General features: G+C 34.8%; 1 protein-coding gene across 4 annotated transcripts in view; it reads left to right on the top strand.

Moving 5' to 3' along the window:
* mast4 (microtubule associated serine/threonine kinase family member 4) overlaps nucleotides 1-23,884 on the top strand; it is a 104,281-nt gene that overhangs the window by 1,519 nt on the left and 78,878 nt on the right. For 3 of the 4 annotated variants that reach the window (XM_051109033.1, XM_051109032.1, XM_051109031.1), the window contains exon 2: nucleotides 21,232-21,385. In XM_051109033.1, coding sequence (XP_050964990.1) covers nucleotides 21,232-21,385 — 154 coding nt within the window. Of the gene's footprint in view, nucleotides 1-3,576; nucleotides 3,664-21,231; nucleotides 21,386-23,884 lie in introns of those variants that run through there. The other variant, XM_051109034.1, reaches the window with a different exon arrangement.

Raw genomic sequence — 23,884 nt, 5'->3', positions numbered from 1 at the left:
GTTATTTGTTAAGGCATATATGCATTATTGTACATCTCAGTGATTGCAGACAGGGAGTTACTAACATTCAGCTGTAATTCATCCATCTGTCATTTGTAGGTGGTTATTTACAAGTACTCTACATATGTACTATGAACTTTCTCACATGCATTTTAATCTGGTTTCAGTTTCATTCAGCTGTATGTTTTGTTTGGTTTGCACATGGTATAAAAACAAAAGCTCCTATTGCTTGTTTCATACAATAGGTTCTTAAAACCAAAGTAGGATTCTGTGACCTTTGTTTGCCTAGTCTAACTTGAAAAGTAGGTTAGTCATTGTCAAAGTCTTTCTGACTGGTTTGTCGAGCATACCTAATATGTCAGACCCTTTTCTCTGGGAGTGACGTCTAATTGGCTTGCCCGAGGATTAGGTTGCTTTGCCACACCAACCAGATACGTGAGATGCTTGTCGCTCTCAGAGCCATGTCATCACCTGTTTACTTACAGCCAGGTCAAGCGAGTGGAAACAAGTCATCTGAAGCTCACAGAGATAGATCTGCTCTTTTGCCACAATAGTATTACAGTGTAGAAGACAGACGTCTGAGAAACAGTGCAGCTTATCTTCCCCCACTGCTGTTTGTTTACATAAAGGGATTCCAACTACTGCATATTTATACACCCTTCATGTGAACGATCATTAGAGGGCCTGATCTGCATGTACTTATGATGTTGTAGCCAACAGCACTTAGGACATTTTAGTGTCTGGTATTGACCATATTTAGTTAAAGCAATAATATATATATCATTATCATTACCACCATCACTGTACTTTGTTATAGTAATGTCAAGATGATGAATGAAAGACTTTAAGTTAGTACTTACAAAAAGGACATGAACATTATTTGTTTGTGTACCATCACAAAAATTTTTAGGAAAGAAGAATATTGCATGCTCCAGTTAAGTTTTTTTTTTTTTTTTTTTTTTACCAACCATATAGTCTTGTTTTCAAATGTAACAAAATATGTCAAAAACATGAATAAAACTGTATTTCTTCTTAGAAGTATGTTCAATTTTGATGCGATTTTGAATGCAGGTGTGTAAAATCGGATGTACGACAGAATCTTAGCATTTGATTTTTTTGTAAAACGCACTGAAATGTTTGGATTCTCAGTTTTTTTTTAATTTATAGTAATTTGACTGCATGCATCTGAATACACAAAGAAATACATTTTAAAAATTAATATTAAGTGATGATGCCTACAACATGAAAAATAATCACTGTTTATTAAGGAATATCAGTCACTGCAAAAAAGAAAAGAATGAATATGTATGTATGTATGTATGTATGTATGTGTGTGTGTGTGTGTGTATATATATATACACATATATATGTATATATGTGTGTGTGTGTATATATACACTGTGTGCAGAATTATTCTGTGTTCAGAATTTATCTTCCAAAATCTGGCAGTAAGTTTTGGGAGTTCATGTTTAGTCTCTTATCCTGAAAAGTCTGACTTGCAGAGATGGACTAAAATGAACTCCCAAAACTTACTGCCAGATTTTAGAAGATAAATTCTTGAATCAGAGGTACAAGAGGATGTGATGCTTGTCCTTCAAGAGTCACTCTCAACTTATCTGTCTCTAAAGCATATAAAAAAACTGTCTTCATGTATTTCACAAGACGTCAGCTTGTTATTCTTATTAAGTCAGGGGCATTTTTTAGGATTTTTTACCAAGCAAAGTCTCTGAGAACCTGACACATTGTACTTCTGAAGACTCCAGGTAGGTTGCAGTTCTGGAAAATGGTGGCGCTGGAGAACTGGAAACGGTTGCTGATGGTGTCACACCTAATTCTTCACCTTAATTCCTAATTCTTTTGCAGTTAACATGCATCTTTTCTTCTCCACCTGTTTTTTCTGACCATGCAGACTCAACAAGCATTTCACTGTCCAATGGTCAAGCCTTAACTTTGCAAATTCTTGTAATGCATTAGTATTGCATTCTTCTCATGGGCATTTAATAATTTGGACTTTTCAGTCTGGGTTAAATCTCTTTTTTGGCTCATTTTAGCTGAAACGAAAACATGCCTAATAATTCTGCACACCTGAATATAAGGAGTTTTTCACTTCCAGCCTTCACGGACAATTATATATCACATATAAATGATTAAACACAAAATTAACAGTAGTTATTAAGACTGATGTGGTTTGGAATTGGTAAAATGTGTTTGGAAAAAAAATATGACCAGAATATCAACATGCCTAATAATTCTGCACACAGTGTGTATATATATATATATATATATATATATATATATATATATATATATATATGTGTCTGTGTGTGTATAATATTTAATAATGTGAATAGTATTGTATACTTGTGGTGGTGGCCTGTCTGCAGCAATGCTGTCTTGCGCACTTACAGTATTTCAGCCCAAACCTGACCGCTTTCACTCATCAACCCCTTTTTAGGTCTCTTAAATAGCCTCTCTCTGTTTTCACTCTTCCCTCAAGGATACTGCCCCAGAAAAGCCAAAGATGTGAATGCAAAGACAGCAACACTGTGACACTGTCCTAAACGTGTCTTTGATGCTTACAGTTGTGGCTTTAGGGACTATATGAGGACAGACAGAGCTTTGGAACTGTGGTTGTGGTGTAGTGGTTAGGTTTTTGGTTTTAGCCAGGTGGCTTTGTATGGTAAAAGTCTTACCAGTCTTAATGTGCAGTTTCTCGTATGTTAATTCTACTGAGGCACTTTCTATTCTGTTTGTTTGGGCATGCCAACCAGCCTGACACAGCAACATTGCCTCAACCAGTTCCCTTTAATGCTGCTAATGGTGCAGTAACTTTTAAATAATGAACTTATGATGAAAGAGCAGCAAGTTGTTTAGGGAGAGTACATCACCCAGACTTTATTCAGACAGGCATTTTGACTTCATTAACTCGTATGCAGAGTGTCCCAAAGTGAAATGAGAAGGGGTGGTCTGAATTGGAAAGGGCCGCAAGTTGGAATTTGGACTTGGGTCGCCCTAAGCAGTGTGTACGAAGCATCAGAAACCTGTACTGTTCTGTAGTAATGTATTTGTGCAGGAAAGACTCATCATCAGGAAAGATGATATTACATTAGCAAGCCTAAAAGAATTATAGTAATGTTTCCTTGATTATTGTCATAATCTCTCATTCTTATTTATACCTTTAATCTTTTCAGGTCATATTTTTGACCAGTGAATCCTTTATGACCTCATGAGGGTGCATTGTTCTCAAAGTGATGAGAGCTGTTATGTTTTTTTTTTTTTTTTTATATAAATCAGTCTGAATTATCTGTTGAGGAGGTCTCAATAGGACTCAACAAGTGAAACTCCATTTCCAGGGTTATAAATAACCATCCATTTATTTTAACAGGGTTTCTCGGACCTGTAAAGAGGATGTAGAGTGTTGGTGGAGTGAATGGCTTACTAGCTAAGAGGATTTGCCCTTAATCTGTTTAGGGTTTCTCCTGTGTCCATTGTGGGTGATGTCATCTCATCACCAGCATGCCTGTCTGGTTGCTGTTGATTTATTGGTTTCGCTTGCTCCACTGTTGATGAGGCAGATATAGTACTGGCATCTGGGAAAACCTTGTAATGGCACTGGCAAGGAATTTCACGGCACCACTGTGGACATCTTCAGATGGGTGTAGGGTAAGAAATCCTCAAACATTAACTTTTAAAAGAACTGAGTAGAGGAACTTTTTGTTTTCAAATTATTTAGCTTTTGATATTGATTGTTATCAACCAATAACATATTTTTGCTGTAGTGTAGATTTGTCTAGAATATAACCTTATGAAAACAAAACATTTTTAGAATCCTGAAAAGGTGTTGAATTTGAACCTGCAGATCATATAATAGCAGTACAGCTGACAGTGTGGTTTGGTTGGTGCTATTATAACGAAATGGCTTACTGTTATGCCAGCATAGGTATTTTTTTAAGTGCCGACCTGTTAACACCTGTTGGAAACTTGGCTGAGGTAACAACCAACCATTTTGTAATGTATCTAATGTAAACTATGATGTCTGTTCTTTATAAACTGTTTCTGTATTTGATCTTGTGAGGTGATGGCCCTGTTTGAGATGGATTTTTGTTTACAATACTGCATTATCAAAGACACTCGCTAAGCCTGAGGATCCAGGGAAAGTGAAAGGCTTGGCAAATACATCCGTTTTTTTAGGGAAGTGTGTACTGGTTGCTCAACACTCTTTTAAACACTGTCTACACGGAAAATGAGCAATGTAAAAAGCTAAATTGCTCTCATTGCACTGCTGTATGCTATGTGACATCCATTGTGCTTTGCAGTGCGGATGGCGCAGTGTATTATAATAGGACTGATTTTTGTAGAAATTTGCATATTTACACCATAGTATGTACCCTGGTCATAATTTGGTTGTGTTGTAAGGCTAAGGTCTCATCAATGATTTGCATTAAAAAACTGATTCCTTTGTTGCATATTGGGCTGAAACTATTAGAATAATGAATAATCAAATTCACTGGATTAATTTACTGGCTGAGCAAATGTTATTGAGATGAATGAGAGTGCTAACAATAACTTAATTTATACACGTCCATGATTCACAAAAGCCTGGTTGATGAAAAGTGTATTTGTTGTTGATGAGTTATACTTAGTATTTTAAAACACCCTTTTTAAATCACAAGTTAATTATATTAATAGAAATTACTGCCAAAACAAAGTCATTATTGTGTTAAATGGGAAAAACATTGAATAGACATTATAAAAATAAATATTTTGATTCAGTATAGAATTTTTTTTTCTAAACATTTAAGGCATTAAACATTTACATGCCTATAACGTTGTTTTGAAAAGCTGCATCTGAAATGGCAATTCAGGCCATACTGACAGATGCAGACCAATGCCAAATCAGTCAAAACAAGCACCAGTCAACATGTAAATTGCATTTACACTGCAATTAGAATTGCAAAATAAAATGTTATGAGTTAATTTTAAATGGTCATTAATGATTTTAAAAACAAAACAAAGTAAGTTTTGTAGTGAAAGTATTTGGACGTATACTATATGTCAGGAGCATTCACTCAGTATCATTCTCATTTTTGATGCCTTTTAGCTGGCTTTGCATCTGAACTCTTCATATATATTATGAATTAATATTCTAAATATGAAACTGTCTTAGTCATTTTCATTCATTCAACCAATATGTTCAACAGGCTGATTCATTCAGAAAGCAAGTGACTGAAATGGATCACTGAATCATTGCCACACTCGATTCTTCAAAATTAAACATTAATTAAAAAATGTTGTGCATTGCACAGCAAAGCACAACAGCTCTGCTCTGGCTTTGTTTGGGAAGTATTTTCATTGGGGGAAAAAAACCTGTCTAGAATATAACAATATTATTTATTTATTATTATTTTTGAACAGTTGAACTGTATAAAATCATTGAAATCATAATCACATTAAGATGACATGTATCTTGTATCTAGTGGGGTGTGTTAAAAGCATTAATCATTGTAACGGTTTTTTGTTTTCCCCATAAATAATTGCATCAAATTAAAGTGTTAAACCGACAGCTCATTTATTCATTCATTTATATTTTTGATTTGGTGTTAGTCCTTGTTATATTCAATTTTGCGAGTTATTTTAAGTAGGTTTTTTACTTACTTAATTTATTTATTTATTTATTTTGCAAGGATGCATACTCCATATCCTCTAAAATGTATATCATGATTTCTGCAGGCATCTGTCACTTACTATTTTTGGAGAATCCTATGATTTGAGATGCGCTAATCTTATCTTGGTTTTAGACAGTTATGCTGCAGACAGAGCAAACAAGCGTAGTGACAGCTTGATCCTGTTATACATTATAACCACAAAGCTGTCTACACTGCAAGTGTGATCTAGTTTTAACACGTTGTGCAACGGCTTCTTTGATTTATAGTGGGAATGATCCAGTTTTGTCCTGCAACCTGCTTTCTCTGATTACAGTACACACACTGTGTGTTCCAGTTCACATACTGTCCATGTTAAATAGTATGTGAAAAGAATGACTGTATTCCAAATTATCCTTTTTTATTTATATGTTGGGTTTCTGTTTGCACAAACAACATTTTGTTTTTGATGAAGCAATTTCTTATTTTTGTATTCCAGATTCAGTGCAAGCATTTCTAAATTTATTTTAACATTTATAGAATGGCCTCATTCACTTCCGTTGTAAGTGCATCACTGTAACCCAGATTTTATTGTTTTTTTTTTTTTTAAGAAAAAAGGAAGGAGAAATGGACATGTGTTGTAGAAATCATCATTATGCCACAAATGCTATAGAGTTTAATGTGAGTTTAACCATGAATGTTGCTTTGAAGTTACACTGTAATGGTGAAGTCTGCATGGCGTGGTTTGATGTTTGATAGCAGACACACTGCCATCTGGCATACTTCTGTGGCATTTTGGGAGTTCCTTCATGAATGAACATGTCCAAATAAAGACGAAGAGCAATTTCCTCTTCCTCCACATGTAAGAAATGTGCAAGCGCATGTACTCGATCATGCTTCTAAAAAAAACGCACATCTGTTTATGTCCAGAGGGAGGTTTTGTCAACACAGGAAACATGGCTTTGCTACTGAGATTTTGCAGGGCTACTGACACCAGTAAACCGTCAGGGGAAAGGAGCAATGCAGTGTGAGCGGGGACATGCCTCATTTAGGCCAATGGGAACTTCTGTGACACCAGGACGTTCTGGTGAGGCTGACCCCAGCAACACAGCGCAGTAATGTGAGCTGTTTAACCTCCAGAGGACATGATTTAGTTGGAAATGGAGCAGGGGAAATGTTAAGGTCAGGCAGATGTACAGTGATGACGTTAGCTATTGCCCTGAAGTTTTTCATCACTGGGAGTGTAAATAATTTTTTTTATTTAGGGTGAAATATATCATTTCTTACTTATCTCTGGACAATAAACTGTTAGTTTTGAATGAATTTCATGTCACATTTTAACTTTTGACTATGGACTTTTTGTCATTAATTAATCCAATTTATTTATCTTCATGCTGTTTTGAACTTTTTTTTTCCTTTAGAATTTTTGAAGACTTTTAAATAATATTACACAATAATATTATCCATTGCACAAATTATATTTGGTTTCTCAGAAAAACCAAATATCATTTGTTCTTAAATTTCTAACTTTACATGGAGCATCAGTTTTAATATTCAGGATGGAGAAGGAGCTGCAGAAGGAAATTATTTTCTGTCAATAAAACGTCATGATACTACATGGCTTTCGAAAACTCGGAATAGAGCACAAATGGACTACTTTCGCTGTTATTTATATATGCTGGCCTCATTGGACCTTGACAGCCTCTGGTTACTATGAACTGTTGGAAGCTCTCTGCAAGGAAGTTGTTCAGTTCTCTTTTGTTTTCTAGAGTAAAATGAACAAGCATACTCATTTAGATGAAGGCAAGTTAATAAGTACGTAATCTTAATTTTTAGATGAGCTCTTCCTTTAATAATGACCATATATGACAGGAAATTACATTTAGAAAATGGAGGCATCAGCAAGTGAACTCCATGAATAGCATGAGTTTACATTTATAAACTTCTAAAAGGTAATGCAATTAATTCTTACTGTAAAACAAACATTATCTGTTCACGTAATTATTTCTGTGTGACATTTTGGAGGATTGTTTGAGCCCACTGTGTCTTAATAGCTTGACATTGTGTGAGAAGCCTTCTCAATTCCTCTGATGGTTCTCAGGATGTTAGGCTGCTGTTTCAGACATAACTCTGCCAGACTAAAAGGCTGTGGACCATTGAAAGCTGTAGCTTTTGCTTCATGCCAAGGGTCTCCAAGGTTTCAAGGCTAAAATGTTAGAAAATGTTAGTTTCTTCTCACGTGTTATTGACTTGTATTTCCATGCATGCCTGTTTACATATGGACTGCAAATTAGATTTTGTCCAAGTAGGGCAGTTCATGGCTGCAGTGTAAATCAAGGGATCAAGGTTTGACTGGTTAGCGTGGCCTCGTTATGCTATGTTGTAGATACTTTGCACCATCTGGATTCTTAAAAGCATCTTTCTACGTTGAAGGTCCTTTATTAGTGCCTATATATTCTGATGATGAAATTATTTTTTATTGGCAAATGTCATCAGTCTCCTGTGCGCTACTATTCAAAAGTTTGGGGTCATAAATATAATATTATTATTATTATTATTATTATTATTATTATTATTATTATTGTTTTATTTGTATTATAGCAGATTTTTTTAGCAGTTACTCCAGTGTTCAGTGTCACATTATCCTTGTGATTCTAATATGTTGTTTTGGTGTTCAAGAAAATCTTTGGTGGAAATCGGTTAAATGATTCCAGGTATAAATAAAAGCCAAAAAATGTGCCCTTGGTTGAATGGCCAAAGAGACCCCAACACCCCCCTTTTACGTGGTTGGCAGGACCTTACACTGAGTCCAGGGGCACCACAGTGCTTTAATCTGTCTTTGCGCTGAGGTAAAGGTTATTTGAATACATGAAACAATAACAGAACTGTTTAGTTAAACCATCTGTATCTCTCTTGATTTGATTCGCTCAAATCTCTTATGTCAGATGACTTAAAAAGTTAGATATTATTCTTACATTTAGTCTTAGTTTAGTTTGTAAACTCTAAAAAGATGCACAGAAAATAGTTTTATTTACTCATGTTACACTCATTTCCCACTTTAGTAACTGCTCATTTTGGATGCTGAGTGTTAAGGTTTTTTTTTGTTTGGTGGTATCTGTATTTATTAACCTTTTATTTTTACCGGAGTTAAGCTCCAACCTCCCTCAACACTCTATTCTGTGTTTTACTGTCGTCTTTTCCCACGGAATCCGGCTTCTTTAACACCTTTGCCACGGGTTGTTTTTCATGTCCGCGGATTGAAGTGACCCCAATAATATTTAGCCTCTGGAATGCAAATTTTATCAGGGAAACTTTTTATTTTACCCCCAGGAATGGAAGTCTTACCTGGGGACCCCCCTTGAAACGCGACGGGGCTAGTTTTGGGCTATTTTTGAGTAGCAGTGGGTCGGGTTTTGTTGTGAAGACCTGGCAACCCTTTGTGATGGTTACTAGGATTGCAACAGTACAGTTAGTCCACGGTTCAATACGCACCTCGGTTTTTAACCAGGGTTTTCGTTTTTTTTTCAATTCTGATATCTTTCCACTTCAGTGTGTTTTTTTTTTTTTTTTTTTTTTGCAACAAAATAACAAAATACTCCCGTAAACCTCTGTACACTGGAAAAAGCGTGGTTTAGTATATGTGTGCTTAATTTTTCTTTTGAGAGAGGCATTATTTTTTTGGATTTTTACACAAAAAGTCAAATTGCTGAAAGAATCACACTTATCTTGAATTGACTGCTCCAGTGATTATAAAGAGAAGGATCTCTGATCGCTTTCTCTGTATATTATAATCACAACCTAGAGACAGATGGGTTTCATGCTACTAACAGGAACAGTGTGACGTTGATCGATTAGTCACAGGCTTGATTCATGCAACAAAGAACATCTGTATATGAGTTCTTATGTATTAGACAGATCACAGGTCATGATGGTCAAAAAGTGCAGTTTAAAATTTTTGTGTTATGTTTCACAAGGTGTGCAAAGGTTTTTTTTTTGCCCCTAAAAGTCTTTCTTTATGTACTGTAACAGCCGTATCACTCTTGTGATCGATGGGCAGAATGATGAGTTGTTCAGAACACACCATCTTGATAACATGACATTGACTCATGTGAAGGGACATGTCGAGGGGAAATAGTTACGTCACAGTACAAATTATAAATGAGAAGGTGTCATTTTATTATTCCTCAGATAAATGCTGCACTGGCTTAAAACCTGTGCTCTTTACATTTAAAATTAGATAACCACTGCATTTTAATCACAATCCACACAAAGGTGCTGCATTTTTTTTTTTTTTATTTAAATACTAATTTTTTATTTAAATTGGATTGTATAATTTCGAAATCTGAATCAAAAACGTAATGGTCTGTCTTTGTCTTGTGAAATTATGCTACATAAAATATGTCTGCACGAAACAGACAGAAGATGGGCTTTTGGCATTTGACAAGGTGAATTCTTTCTCTAACAGCAGGTGGCGCTTATGGAAAAGTTGCAATACAGTGTTTCATTGGTTATCGCTGTAAACAAAGCAGCGCTGCACATATAAACACTACTTTAATATGCATTATACAGAGACCAGATGAAAAGAAAATATTGTCTTAAACTTTTCTGAAGATAGTCAGTTCCCCTCAGAGATTCATTTATATAAATACCACACCCCCAATTGTATCACTTCAAATGACTGATTTTTAACCATCTTCTGGTTGCATTGTTACATCCCTAATTGCAGAGTAACCACTTGTATGTGTGAATATAAAGAACCATCACATTCTCAGATTCATTATCCCTTTAATGATAAAAAGATCTTTGTGTGGTACATCTTTAAGCAAAGCTTAACCAAATAAGAACTTGCCAGTTCCACATGTTTCATATTTCAGTGCTGTTGTGGCTGGTGGTTACATGGTTTAGTGTTAAAATATTAGCCTTGGCTATTTTGGGCACATGGGCTGCAGTGGGGTTCGCTGCTTCGCCTATCATGCGAGGTTGACCTTTTGCATATGATATAGGTCTTCATGTTGATTCATTTCTGACAGTGACATATGAGACACCACTGCTCAGATGCACAGACAGCTTGTAGTAATGGAAAATGTGTTGCTAATGACATTAGCAGCACCGGTTTGGAGAGATTGGAGTTCAGAAGATCTGTTTTCATGGCCATGTAATGCAAAAGTGAAGTCATCTGATACACAAAGATGACCAGAAGGCCCTATGACATCAGCATGTAAACAAACACTGCTGTTTATAAGTGGGTAGGAAGGGTAAATGACCTAGATCTGTTGTGTGTGTTCAGAGAGAAGCTGTCTCTTTGATAGATCTACAACAAAACATTGTAAGCCCTTATTGTTTCCATAAGCGTCACCACTACAGGTATATGGAAATTTCTCAGGTCAGGGATACATCGACTACTACTGCTTGTATTGTTTTAATTTCAACAATGTTCACAGATGTACAACATAAGGCAACACTTGTGTGGTTTAAAACTTTGAACCAGCAAGTCGTAGTTTGTACTCAAGGACTGAATTTGTTTGCTGACTAAGCATGAAAAACTGTCAGTGGCAGATGTAGAGATAAACCACTAATAGGGAGAAACATAAGTGACTATCCAAATGTTTTAACTTTCACCCATTCCCTGGTGTAAGTCTTTTATTCTTGAGTTTTCCCCCCTCTTCCTGTTGTCAAATTCTCAATGTAATTGCTAAAAATTACGAGCAGGGGTCATGCCTCCAGTGAGCTCCTGCTCCGTTTCAAGCACACTTAGGGAAGTAACTCTCCCCCAAATTCTTGTATTACCCAGTGGAGCAATCCGCAGACGTTCGCTGATTATTCAGTAAAGGTTCACCTCCTTCATCAAATCATGTTTGTTGCCACAACACTCTTGAGTGTGCAGTATGCAAGAATAGAATTGGTGCATTGATGCATCTGCATTGAATATATTGTGTTGAAATGTGTCTTGAACATATACTTTCCCAATAAATATTCAAAGAACATTTTTTACTTATTTGTCCAGTTTTGTTTATTTATTTATTTTATTTGTTTGTCATCTTACATTTAATGTGTATTAAATTTGAAGCGGCACTTTGTAGACCGATCAGTGTATGACATCAAAGTGTAGAGCAATTCAAAAGCTTTATTACTCTCACGGTACTTTGATGTCATACACTAGGTCTGCTATTCGGCGCGTCACAGTTTATTGGTGACGAACATGTAGGGCAACAACTCACTGCATGATGTATCTTATAAAATACAGTCATATGGCCCAATAATACAAGAGATAACCCTCTATTTAACCCTGAGTTTTTGGCTCATATTTATTTAATGAAATACAGTAGGTATAGTTAAGCAGTATTGCATGATTTTTTTTGGGGGGGGGGTGAATTCTTTCTCTAACAGCAGGTGGTGCTTATGGAAAAGTTGCAGTACTCACATATACATGATTAAATGTTTTGATCCACATGTTGACTTTCAAATGTTCTCTCTCTCTCTCTCTCTCTCTCTCTCTCTCTCTCTCTCTCTTATGTATATATATGTATATATATATATATATATGTATTTGTGTGTGTGTGTGTGTATATATATATATATGAAAATTGAGATTTATACATTGTCTGAAAGCTGAATAAATAAGCTTTCCTGATTTGTTAGGATAGGACAATATTTGAAAATCTGGAATCTGAGGGTGAAAAAAAAAAAAAAAAACTTTGCAAAAAATTGCAAATAAAGTTCTTACCAATGCATATTACTAATCAAACATTACGTTTTTAATATATTTACTGTAGGAATTTTACAAAATGTCTTTATGGAACACGATCTTTCCTTTGATATCTTAATGATTTTTGGCCTAAAAGAAAAATCAATCATTTTGACCCATACAATGCATTTTTGGCTATTGCTACAAATATACCTGTGCTGTTTAAGACTGGTTTTGCGTGTATATTTGATGATGATCCTAATAATAGCGCACTGTTTACTCAGAGTAACACCAGCATAGTATAAATGTGCAAATTGAGATGCAGCATAACATGTTTACACTGGCATGGACTGAGCATTTTCAGTTAAACGAAGCATGCATCTTTCCAACTGTTATCAGTAATGTTGCATTATGATTCGTAAGAATGAATTGTACATAACTGTAAAATATGTATACTCTAAAGACAACTGATGCTTTGCCAGGCTGCAGGCATTCATAATTTCTATTAGTGGAGAAACTGACATTTAATTATTCCTACTGTTGCTGAGTGTTTTGAATTGGCTGAACTAACTGTGAAATGTGAAATGTACCTCTGATATTAAAAAGCACTCTTATTATGTAACAGAGTGCAGTTTCACTTTGACCCTGCTTGAGGGAGATGAATTGAATGAGAAAGAACAATGGTCGACTAGGGAGAATGTTTTTATTTTTTTTTTTTATGTATTTATTTTATCTAAAGATAAGTGCTTTGCTTTTGGCTATCAGCATGTATAGAATTGTGTCTAAGAAACAAATTCTTCAGATAAAATGGTTTGATCAAGTATCTCCTCTGATGTGATACTCATTAGTTTCTAGGCAACACAACAACATCCCTGTCCAGCATTACTGATTGAATTAATGACGAGCACTGGGAGATGTGTCATATAGTGTTACTAATCTGGTCACACAACGTGGCATATGCGCAGGTCCTTAGGAATACATTTCCATCTGAAAACTGATTGCAGTCATGCGTGGGACAACAAGCCCTTCTGATAAGCGAGAAATGGACGTCATTCTCTAGAACTCTGCAGATACGTCCCCTTCTTTGGGTTCAGAAACAGCAGTGATGGTAAATTGTCTCCCCAGGAGCGTTTTAGAAGCAGTTTTTTTCACAGCATGCTGTCCTTCTCTCACTTTCTCCGTCTTTTCCCTGTTTGTTCTTTCACAGTTGTTGTTATATATATATATATATATATTTAGGTGACGAAATCATGAAACGATGCACTTACAAAACACTAATGTGGTCTTGCCATGATTTACTGATGACATCACATTGTATTAGCACAGTATTTTTGAGATATACCATGGTACTATATGATTACAGTATATACCATGATATTTTTTTACCTTGGGTACATTTAGTATTACCATGGTATATAATATAGTTATTAAGCTATTCATGTCTTTACTATCACTTTTGATCAGTTTAATTTGTCCTTTCTGAATACAAGCATTCATTTCTTTTAGAAAAACCCTTACTGACCCCAAACTTGTACATATGCTAATCAGTGCTGATGGTATTACCATTGGATATGTCACTGTATTATGTATTCAGGATATCAGTATTTCTATTTTGTTTTTTGTTTTTTTCTCTTGTCTGCTATAGGCGCTTGTATGTTGGTGGGTGGATGATCTTGTTTTTTTTCCTAGCACAGTGCTGAGTTAATTCTGCCATTTTTGTTTCTTTATCATTTGTGGTGCAGTTATTTTCCACACTAATGGATTCAGACAGAGAAATGACTGCTTGCCCCTGTATGTGCTTTCCTGACGCTATGCTTAGCTGCCTCGAAATGAGAAACACCTGCAACAAAACAACTTAGCTTCTATTGTATCATTATTTTCCCTGTGTGCTATGAGTTGTCTAATTCAAGAAATAAATTCAACTATTCTCACAGCACAGGCTATGCAGCCATACTTTTTTTTTTTTCTTAAAGGAGAACTCCACTTCCAGAACAACAATTTACAAATAATTTACTTAGCCCCTTGTCATCCAAGATGTTCATGTCTTTCTGTGTTCAGTCGTAAAGAAATTATGGTTTTTGAGGAAAGCATTTCAGGATTTTTCTTCATATAATGGACTTGATTGGTTCCCCCGATTTTGAACTTCCAAAATGTAGTTTAAATGCTGCTTCAAAGGGCTCTAAATGATCTCAGCCGAGGAAGAAGGGTCTTATCTAGCGAAACGATCTGCCATTTTTTTCAAAAAAAAAAAAAAAAAAAAAAAATATATATATATATATATATATATATATATATATATATTTTTTTTTTTTTTTTTTTAATACTTTTTAAGCATAAAAGCTTGTGTAGCACAGGCTCTGGGATGCGTGTTCACGATGCTACGAATTAGTGATGGGTTGTTCTTGAACGATTCGTTCATTTTGAACAAATCTTTAATGTGACTCGGGAAGAATGAGTCATCTCGGGGACTGATTCATTCAGTCGTGCATGCACAACATCCTTTTAGGTTCTGTACTGGAATTAGTTCACCTGTTTCGAGTCTTCGTTCATTTATCTTATGGGACTGTCACATGATGAACGAGCGACTCAAACCTGAAAACTTGTCAGATAAGAGGTGAGGTGAGCTAATCACTAAAGACCCAGGTAAACATGAATTAATCTTTTCTTTTTCTTATAGTATTATAGTTTTGTCTTGTTTGTAGTGTAATCAACATTTGTGTAAGCAGTAGATGTGTTAGGGAAGTAACACGTAACATTTTAATTATATTTAAAAAAAAAAATTTGATCTGAACTTCCCATCACTACTACGAAGTTCATCGTCTGTGTACTCCGGCTAAAAAAAAAGGTAGAGTATGGCGAAAAACTCCATCTTATTTTCTCCTACAACTTCAGAATCATCCGACATCGTTGTACCTTGTTTTTGTTTGTTAACAGCGTTTGACTTACTTGCACTTTCTTAGTCTTTGTGCATTCGCTTTGTAAACATGGGATCTGTAGTTCCACCTTTATTCGGCATGACCTTTCGACATGATTTGATGGTACGTGAACGCGCATCCCAGAACCTGTGCAACACAAGCTTTTGTGCTCAAAGTATACAAATTTTTGTTTTCCGAAAAAAAAAACAAAAAAAAACCAACCAAAAAAAAAGACCGATCGTTTCGCTAGATAAGACCCTGCTTCCTCGGCTGGGATCATTTAGAGCCCTTTTGAAGCTGCATTTAAACTACATTTTGGAAGTTCAAAATCAGGGCACCAATCAAGTCCATTATATGAAGAGAAATCCTGAAATGCTTTCCTCAATAACCATAATTTCTTTACGACTGAACACAGAAAAACATGAACATCTTGGATGACAAGGGGGTGAGTAAATTATTTGTGAATTGTTGTTCTGGAAGTGGACTTCTTCTTTAACCCAGTTTGAAGGAGTGCTGATAGGCAGATACAGCTGCAAAAGCAGTTTTGTGAGACATTCATATTTAATAGATGTTGTTTTGTGGATTATCAATTACTTTTTTAACATAATTCAATTTGATGAAGCTAGTTGCATGGAAATCAAACAGTTCATATTGTTTTAGTTTTACCTGGTTAAAAGTAGTTTAATATGTGTTAAATTTATATTTTGTTTAGCGAGTGGTTATGCTACATTTTGTCATTTAACTGTCCATAGCTTCTGTTTTGGACTGTGGTAGATTTTGTTAGACACAGTAGATATGTTTTGCCTGCAATTTCAGGCATTTTATGGGTCACCAAAATCACACAGCAGTTCCTGTATACAAAGAACTTAACTCCATATATCTGTCCTTCATAGTCAGCCAGACTGCCAGGAAGTATGATTTATGTGAATACACTGATGCACACCTTTAATCCTCTTAGAAAGTTCAGGACTGAATTATCCCCTTGAGTTATGCTCTAATTATATAACCTTTCATATCTGTTTGTTTGAAATCCAAAAGTGTAAATCCCAGGTAATCTTGTTCTAAAGTTTATAAAGAAGGCGGGGTCAGAGAGAGCAGTATTAAAGCTTTAGACATCACACAGTCCCAAAATGAACTTTGTATCACCCGTGATCTGATCTACAATCAGGGAACAGAGACATCATAAAATGTACAATAAAATTGTAACTCTTGCTTCACCTCTGTCCTACAGAAATTTATTATAGTGTAACAATGAGTCATAGTTTAAACTGTCTGCATGGCCAAAATGCATGATGGTTATTTTACAACATTATTTGTTTTTATTATAGATGGACAGTTGAGATATGTGAAGAAACTTTGGCGAGTGACCAATTATGAGGTCATGTTTATATGTATGGCAAGTCATAAAGAGATTGTCTTATTTTGTGTCCAGCAGGCCTGGGTTAAAAATTACCACCTCATGAAAACAGACAATTTAAGCACTTGTTCTGCAGGCACAGTTTTTGTTTGCTGTAGGTGTAGGTTTGCTTTTAAGTTATGAAGTCATGCAGTAGGCTTACTTTTGTTTGTATTAGATGACTATTGCTTGTTGGCTTTCATAGATACTTTGTGGTTGAGTCAAATATTATGTTCATAAAAAGTTAGTGTTCTTGTCTATATTAGAATGTGCAAAATAGTGTTTTTTTTTTTTTTTTTTCTTTCCTCAGATGTTTACCTATTTTTTTAGCCAGCAAATTTGGATTTAGCTCAACTCAAAGGCATTGAAAAAATGGGAACAAAATATGAGTCATAATTCAGTGAGATAGTGGACTCATTATGTACTTTAAATTTGTATAGACTATGAGTTTGTATCAACCAGTTGGAATTCTATTCTCATCCAAGCAGAATTATTGTCAAATATATATGGATATGTATGTATATATGCATATATGTGGTTTCTATATATACACGTACATACTCTTGGTTTTATTTGGTTTTGAAAAAAAAAAAAAAAAAAAAAACGCATTATACAACTTTAAAAAGAGTTTAAATCTATAACTCTAAAAGTGTAATGTGGTGTAACTAAGTCAAGAGGAAACATTTGTGTACATCTTAACTGCTGTTTTTTTATTTTTTATATAATCAAATATTGATTATTCATACATAAATAGTAATAATGCAATGAAACCGATTTGTAAAATGTACTGGACTTTTGTTTCACCCTGACATGTTTGACCTTTTAGCCCTTTATTGGTTAATTCATTTGTTTGTTTGTGTATTTTAAAGTATGTAGGCTTATAAATTGTATTCATGTGTTTTTTTGGTTTGTTTTTTTTTCAACTTTTCAATAAATTATTCATTTCAAATGAAAAATCTAAGATAAAATCCACATCATATCATTGACCAAAAGTGTACAGTAAATAGTCTAATTAAGATATTCTATCCTTCTTCTGTGGTTAGTATAAAAGCAGTCACACTTTAGGGAAAACATTGTATTGTTTTGAACACAAACCTTTTGCTTTCTATGCATGATTATATCATATCTTAGCCTATTTTGGCTGAGGAGCACACAATTTTGTTGTCTAGTGTGTGAAAGGGGTGGTGGTAGTGTTTTGGACAGGGCTATTATGCTTAAATCCTCTCAATCAACTGAATTTCTTTATAAACCAATAATTTTGACTTTTAAAACTACAGGATAATCTTATGGGAATCATATTCTGCAAATAGTTTCTAAAGGGTAAATGAGCAAAAACTTCCTGGTTAAATATTAAAGCGATTTTTCCATATTTTATTTAATAGTGACTACATTTTTCTCAAAGGTTTTTTTTTTTTTTTTTTTTTTTTTTTTTTTTTTCCTCCCCCACTCAGACTGAGGTGCGTAAAGCTCAGACCAGTGAGGCCTATGGTCAATCAGTAGCAATACAAAACCTGTCCTAATGTCCCAAACCTGTCCCAAAATGTATATACGCGCACACATTTTAGATGTTTATATCTTTTGGGAGGGTAATCCATGAACTGGAGAGATGCAGAGTTCTGCTGTCAGCATTGGGCATAAAGCCAGATTGCTCCAGGTGGTTGATTTAATGAATCATAAAAAATAGCTTCTGCCTTTTGATGAATATGCCTTATAGCTTATCATCAAAATTCTGAATGGTTTAGTTTTTCATAAGCATGACATAAAGTTAAGTCAGGTTATGATTGAAATGTTAGTTGCAGGCCTGAATTTTTTTTTTTTTTTTTTTTTTGAAACTTGGCTGTGAGGCACATTTCCTTCCAGCTCACCTTGACTTGTCTTCCTGAGCACTTTGGCAGATTGTTTGGGTCAGAATGTTGTGTTGTGAGAGATGAGGTGCCCAGGAGTTATAACTTCATCAGACTTCTCAATATGCAGTAGAGGTCGACCGATATTGGATATTACAGATACCGATAACTAGGTCGATAACTTTGTAATAAAATGAATACAAATATTAATATTAATTATATATTGATCATTACAGTTAGTTCATTGTTCATTAATGTTAACAAAAGCAACTAAAATTTTTAAAATATATCAGTAAATGCTGTAATTAACACACTCTAACAAGGAACAATACTTCTATTCAACAGCTTTTATCAATCTTAATGTTACAAATGGACTCATATTGTAAGGTGTTACCATTACATCAACAATCAAGCTAAAGATGGTCATCATTAAATATCTACACAAAGGCCACAGTATTGAAATTGCATACATATGGATATTCTGTACTTTCACAATTTAACTGCTTCTATTCTAGAACATTTGTGGTTATCTAATCAAAATATTAAAATATGTGATGGGTGATCAAAAGTTCTGAGACTATGCACACGATAAACAACGTTAGTCTGTTTGTGTAATGATGCAGTATAGCGCACCTAACTTGACAGACAGCTCTCGTTAAACCCGTAAATTGAAAGTGAAAGCTGTCTCACTTTAAAGCCGTTTTTTCTCAAAATTTTCTGAAAATCATCGCTATCAGCCAACTTAAGATAGCCATAACTCTGTTATGTTCAAGCTATGAACAAAATAAAAACAGTTTTGGAAAGGGCTTGAACCCAGCGTTCATATGGTATCAAAACCTAAAAAAGGTAAAATTTCACCACGTGTTGGGTTTTCCTAGATCGCATCACATATGTTAGTCACACAACAGGCAAAAGTGCAGCGCCACGTCTAGTAGAACTCGCAGCTATCCGGTATCACACACACTGGACGCATCGGGTTCAATTCAAGCGGCGGTCTACAAGACTTTATGTGATCACCAAACGTTCAAAAGTATACTGCTGTCTTTTCTCCACTAATGCAGCATCTAGTCAACAAATTCATTGCTTAGTAATGACATGAAAACATGCACTGCATAATTCCTTCACGACTGAAGAAAGAAAGACACTAACATCTTGGATGACAAGGGGGTGGGTACATTATATGTGAATCTTTGTTTTGGAAGTGGACTTCTCCTTTAAGTCTTTATAAAACTAAATACATAAAGTCTTTATAAAGTCTACCATTTACTTTTGGGCAGCAAATGCTATTACCAGCACTATATGCCACATGCATTTTACTGGTCCAAGGTCTAGGTCACCTCATGTTTTTTTTTTTTTTTTTTTTTTTTTTTTTTTTTTTTTTCTATAAGTCTTTCCCATTGTCATATGACAGTGTTCCCCTTAAGATCTGGGTCTTCTCACATGTGTTTTGTTTTTATCTTTGGGTCATTGCAGCTCGTTTAAGCTACTTCACAGAAATGTGTGTAGTATCATGAATCACTTTCCTCAAAGCAGAGGGAGTTCCATTCCAGTTAGAGAACACACTGGGCCTCCATTTGTTTACTTTTGTGGGGAGGAACCTCTTCCTCTACTCTTCCATTGTTCCGCAGCGAGGTGCTACTCAGCTCTGCAAGCCTTTCAACTCTTTATGACAATGGAAAAAAAGGACGTTTATGTCATACGCTGTGGTATAGTGTTTGTGATAGCAACAATGGCAAACATTTTTCTTCAAGGCCAAATGTTTACTGTATTTGAATTCTGAGCTTCACTTTCAGTACAAGTGTATCTTTATACATAATAGCCTTTCAAATCACACACACATAAAAAAAATCTTTATATTTTGGATGGACAAGGAATAGTAAAATTACTTGAATTACTCTGCAGTGTATCTGGTAAATAAATGTGCACTGCTTGTGATGCAGATTGCTCTGTTGATTAATATGGAAGCAATCTAGTCCTGTCTCCATGCACACAGTTTTATGTGTTGACACAGCCCACACCCCTCCACCACCTAAAACAAATCGGAATAAATTAAAAGGCAAGACTTGTATGTGATTGCTCATGGTACGTGAAGCACATGCAGCCATATATGTTTCTGACATGTTTATAATAAAGATATTTTGGTCACATTTGGTTGGGATTTCTTTTCATTTAATAATAACTATTTGTTGTCATTTCTCAAATGATATTTTCCCCAATGTGTTTATCATTTGAGGTGGAAAAAGCCCTCAGATGTGTTTGCTTGTCTAGAAAGATTGTATCTGTTTGAGAAAAGGGCTTGTTTTGTTCATTGAGTGCTGGAGGGGGTAAAAGGGTAACCTCAAATTAACTGAAAGTGAAGGAAATTGTTGGTTATATAACAGCATTTAAAAAATAAAAATGACAGTTGTGATGGTAATAACAGTGAGGGGATTTAACAGTATCAAATGCAACACTAATAATGATGCATGCTGAGATTGAAAATTCAATCAACATGAAATGACATTCACTGGTATTTAACTTTGACTGAGGTTGAAAAATAAGGAGTGACATCAGCCAAAAAAGGCAAGGCGTTTTAGAGCTGGAATAAGTTGCATTACATTACATTGCAATGTGTCGTCAATATAGTCAGTAATGGGCATGCAACCATGTGTTAAATATTTTTGTAAACACTGCAGTGTTCTTCCTAATGTGATCTTTCTCTGTAATGGTTCCCAGATTAAACTACATGTTGATCTCATCTCTCTTCCAGCCGGATAACATCCTCTGTCCCCCCTCCATGCCCTTCCGCAAGTTCAGCAACCCAGAAGTTTCTCACGGCTCCAGTTTAGCGCTGAAAGTTAAACGACAACTTAGTGAAGACGGCAGACAGCTCCGAAGAGGAAGCCTAGGGGGCGCCCTTACAGGTAATTCCCTGACCTTTGTGTACCATCAAATGTAAAGAGGAACATATTGTGTAGAATCATATTTTTATAATCCATGATGATAATGTTATTCATTTTAATTGGACAACAGAAAACAACAGACAATAGAAACACTATAAACTTTTTTCATTGCATAACAAACAAAACACAGATAACACGGATGACATTTTATCACTTGACTTTATTAAAAATATTATTAAATATTATGAAATAAGAAATTCTAAAATAAGACGTTAAATAACTATCTTATTTTAAACAAGAGAAAAAAATACTAAATACATTTTAAAAAGTCATCAGCATAAAAAGATGTCTTGATTAAATTTAAAAATGTTTACATTGTACTGTTAAATTGAAAGGATTTGTTGTAGAGTGAGGGGAACTAAAATACAATCATACATATAAAACAAACTAATTACAGTGCCGTTCATTAAAAACTGTAAATATCTGCAAATGGGAAATGCACTGTACAAGTAAACTAATTTTTTTGTGCATGTTTTGTGTGCTTGATGCTATTCACATTATATAAGTTGCTTAAAGGATTAGCGCACCCAGGGCTTGACATAACTCTTTTGCTCACCAGCCACTGTGGCTAGTGGTTTTCCATAATTACTACTCACTGAGCAATTTCACTGGTTACAATTTTGTTGTTGGGAATTATATTTTCTATTACTAAAGTTGCTACATACTACAATATATTTAAATTGCTTTCCATGTCTTTTTTTTTTTTTTTTTTTTTTTTGCCTATTTAAAGGGGATTTTCCTCTAACTGTATTAAATGCATGTGTCATCTTTTATCAAATTCTTACATTTTATTAATAATCTCACTTAATATAATAAGAAACTATAGGGCTGTTACCAATCAAATGAAGTCAGTGTTAACAAAACTGATCATTCCACTGCAGAAGAAATACAGCTGAAGTGGCATTTTGATGCATTTACAATGCAAAATTATAACAGCATAAATAATGTTATAAGCTTGGTGTTTTAATTTTTTTTTTCTTAAATATACAAATATGAAATGTTGGAAAAAATGCTAAGATAAGCTACTTTAAATATGAAAGTAAACCGCCAGTAGGTGGCAGCAAGTGACTCTCGTAATGAGTGAGTCCTTGAGGCATGCCTTCAAATGATTCATTGAGATGGCTAATTCATTCAAGAAAAAAAAAGTTCCTGTCTTGACTCATTCAAAAACACTGAATCATTCAGTAACTAAACACTGCTGTATGTTGCTTAGAGATACGCAACTTTTGCTGTGATCTTTGTAACTATTTTCATTAACCAAATTGAGCAAAAACAGTTAACATTGATAATATTGTAGCTACTAAAATGTATAACTACTCGTTTAAACTCTTGTATAAAATCAATGTCAAATTTACAATCATGATTTTCAGGGAAAACTTCACTCACTTGGTCATGTCATGTTGCTTAACTAGGCTATATGTTATAAATATAAAAACTTACATTACTTAAGTTACATTTTTACCACAGTAAGTTTCTTTTGTGTGCAGTTGCGTTCAATTGTTTTGATTTCTCCATGAGATTTTTTTTTACATACAGACAGGCTGCGTGAGCGATCTTATTTCTGTTGATTGCCCATATTATTATTATTACCCATTAATTGCCTTTTACCCCGAATTTAATAAAATCTGAATTATTCTCGCCCAAATTTTAAATTTATTCAGATTAGTTGTCCCGTTGGGCGAGTAAATTTCTCTTTCACTTGCCCCTTTACAGTTGAGGTCAAAAGTTTACACCCCTTTACACCCCAATACATTTTTGGAATCTTTATTTGTGTTCTTAAAGGAGAACTCCACTTCCAGAACAACAATTTACAAATAATTTACTCACCCCCTTGTCATCTAAGACATTCATGTCTTTATGTCTTCAGTCGTAAAAAAATTATGGCTTTTGAGGAAAGCATTTCAGGATTTTTCTGCATATAACGGACTTCAGTGGTGCCCTGAATTTGAACTTCCAAAATGTAGTTTAAATGCAGCTTCAAAGGGCTCTAAATGATCCCAGCCGAGGAAGAAGGGTCTTATTTAGCAAAACGAGCAGTCATTGTTTTCGAAAAATAAAAATTTTTATACTTTTTAAGCACAAAAGCTTGTGTAGCACAGGTTCTGGGATGTGCGTCCACGGGTCGTTCTTGAACGATTAGTTCATTTTGAACGAATCTTTAATGTGATTCGGGAATGAATGAAATGACTCAAAAAGATTTGTTCATTTTTGCATCACTACTACGAATCACGTCTTCGAATCACCACAAGTTCATTGTCTGTGTACTCCGGCTCAAAAAGGTAGAGTATGTCGAAAAACTCCATGTTATTTTCTCCTACAACTTCAGAATCGTCCGACATCGTTGTACCTTTTTGTTTGTAAACAGCGTTTGTCTTACTTGCACTTTCTTAGTCTTTGTGCGTTTTGTAAACACTGAGGCTGTGGTTCCGCCTATATTCCGCATGACCTTTCGACGTGATT

Source organism: Labeo rohita, chromosome 5 (assembly GCF_022985175.1).
Source record: "Labeo rohita strain BAU-BD-2019 chromosome 5, IGBB_LRoh.1.0, whole genome shotgun sequence".
NCBI classification, from domain to species: Eukaryota; Metazoa; Chordata; class Actinopteri; order Cypriniformes; family Cyprinidae; genus Labeo; species Labeo rohita.
Note: the sequence above shows the minus strand (reverse complement) of the source record. Positions and strands in the feature narration are given on the sequence as shown.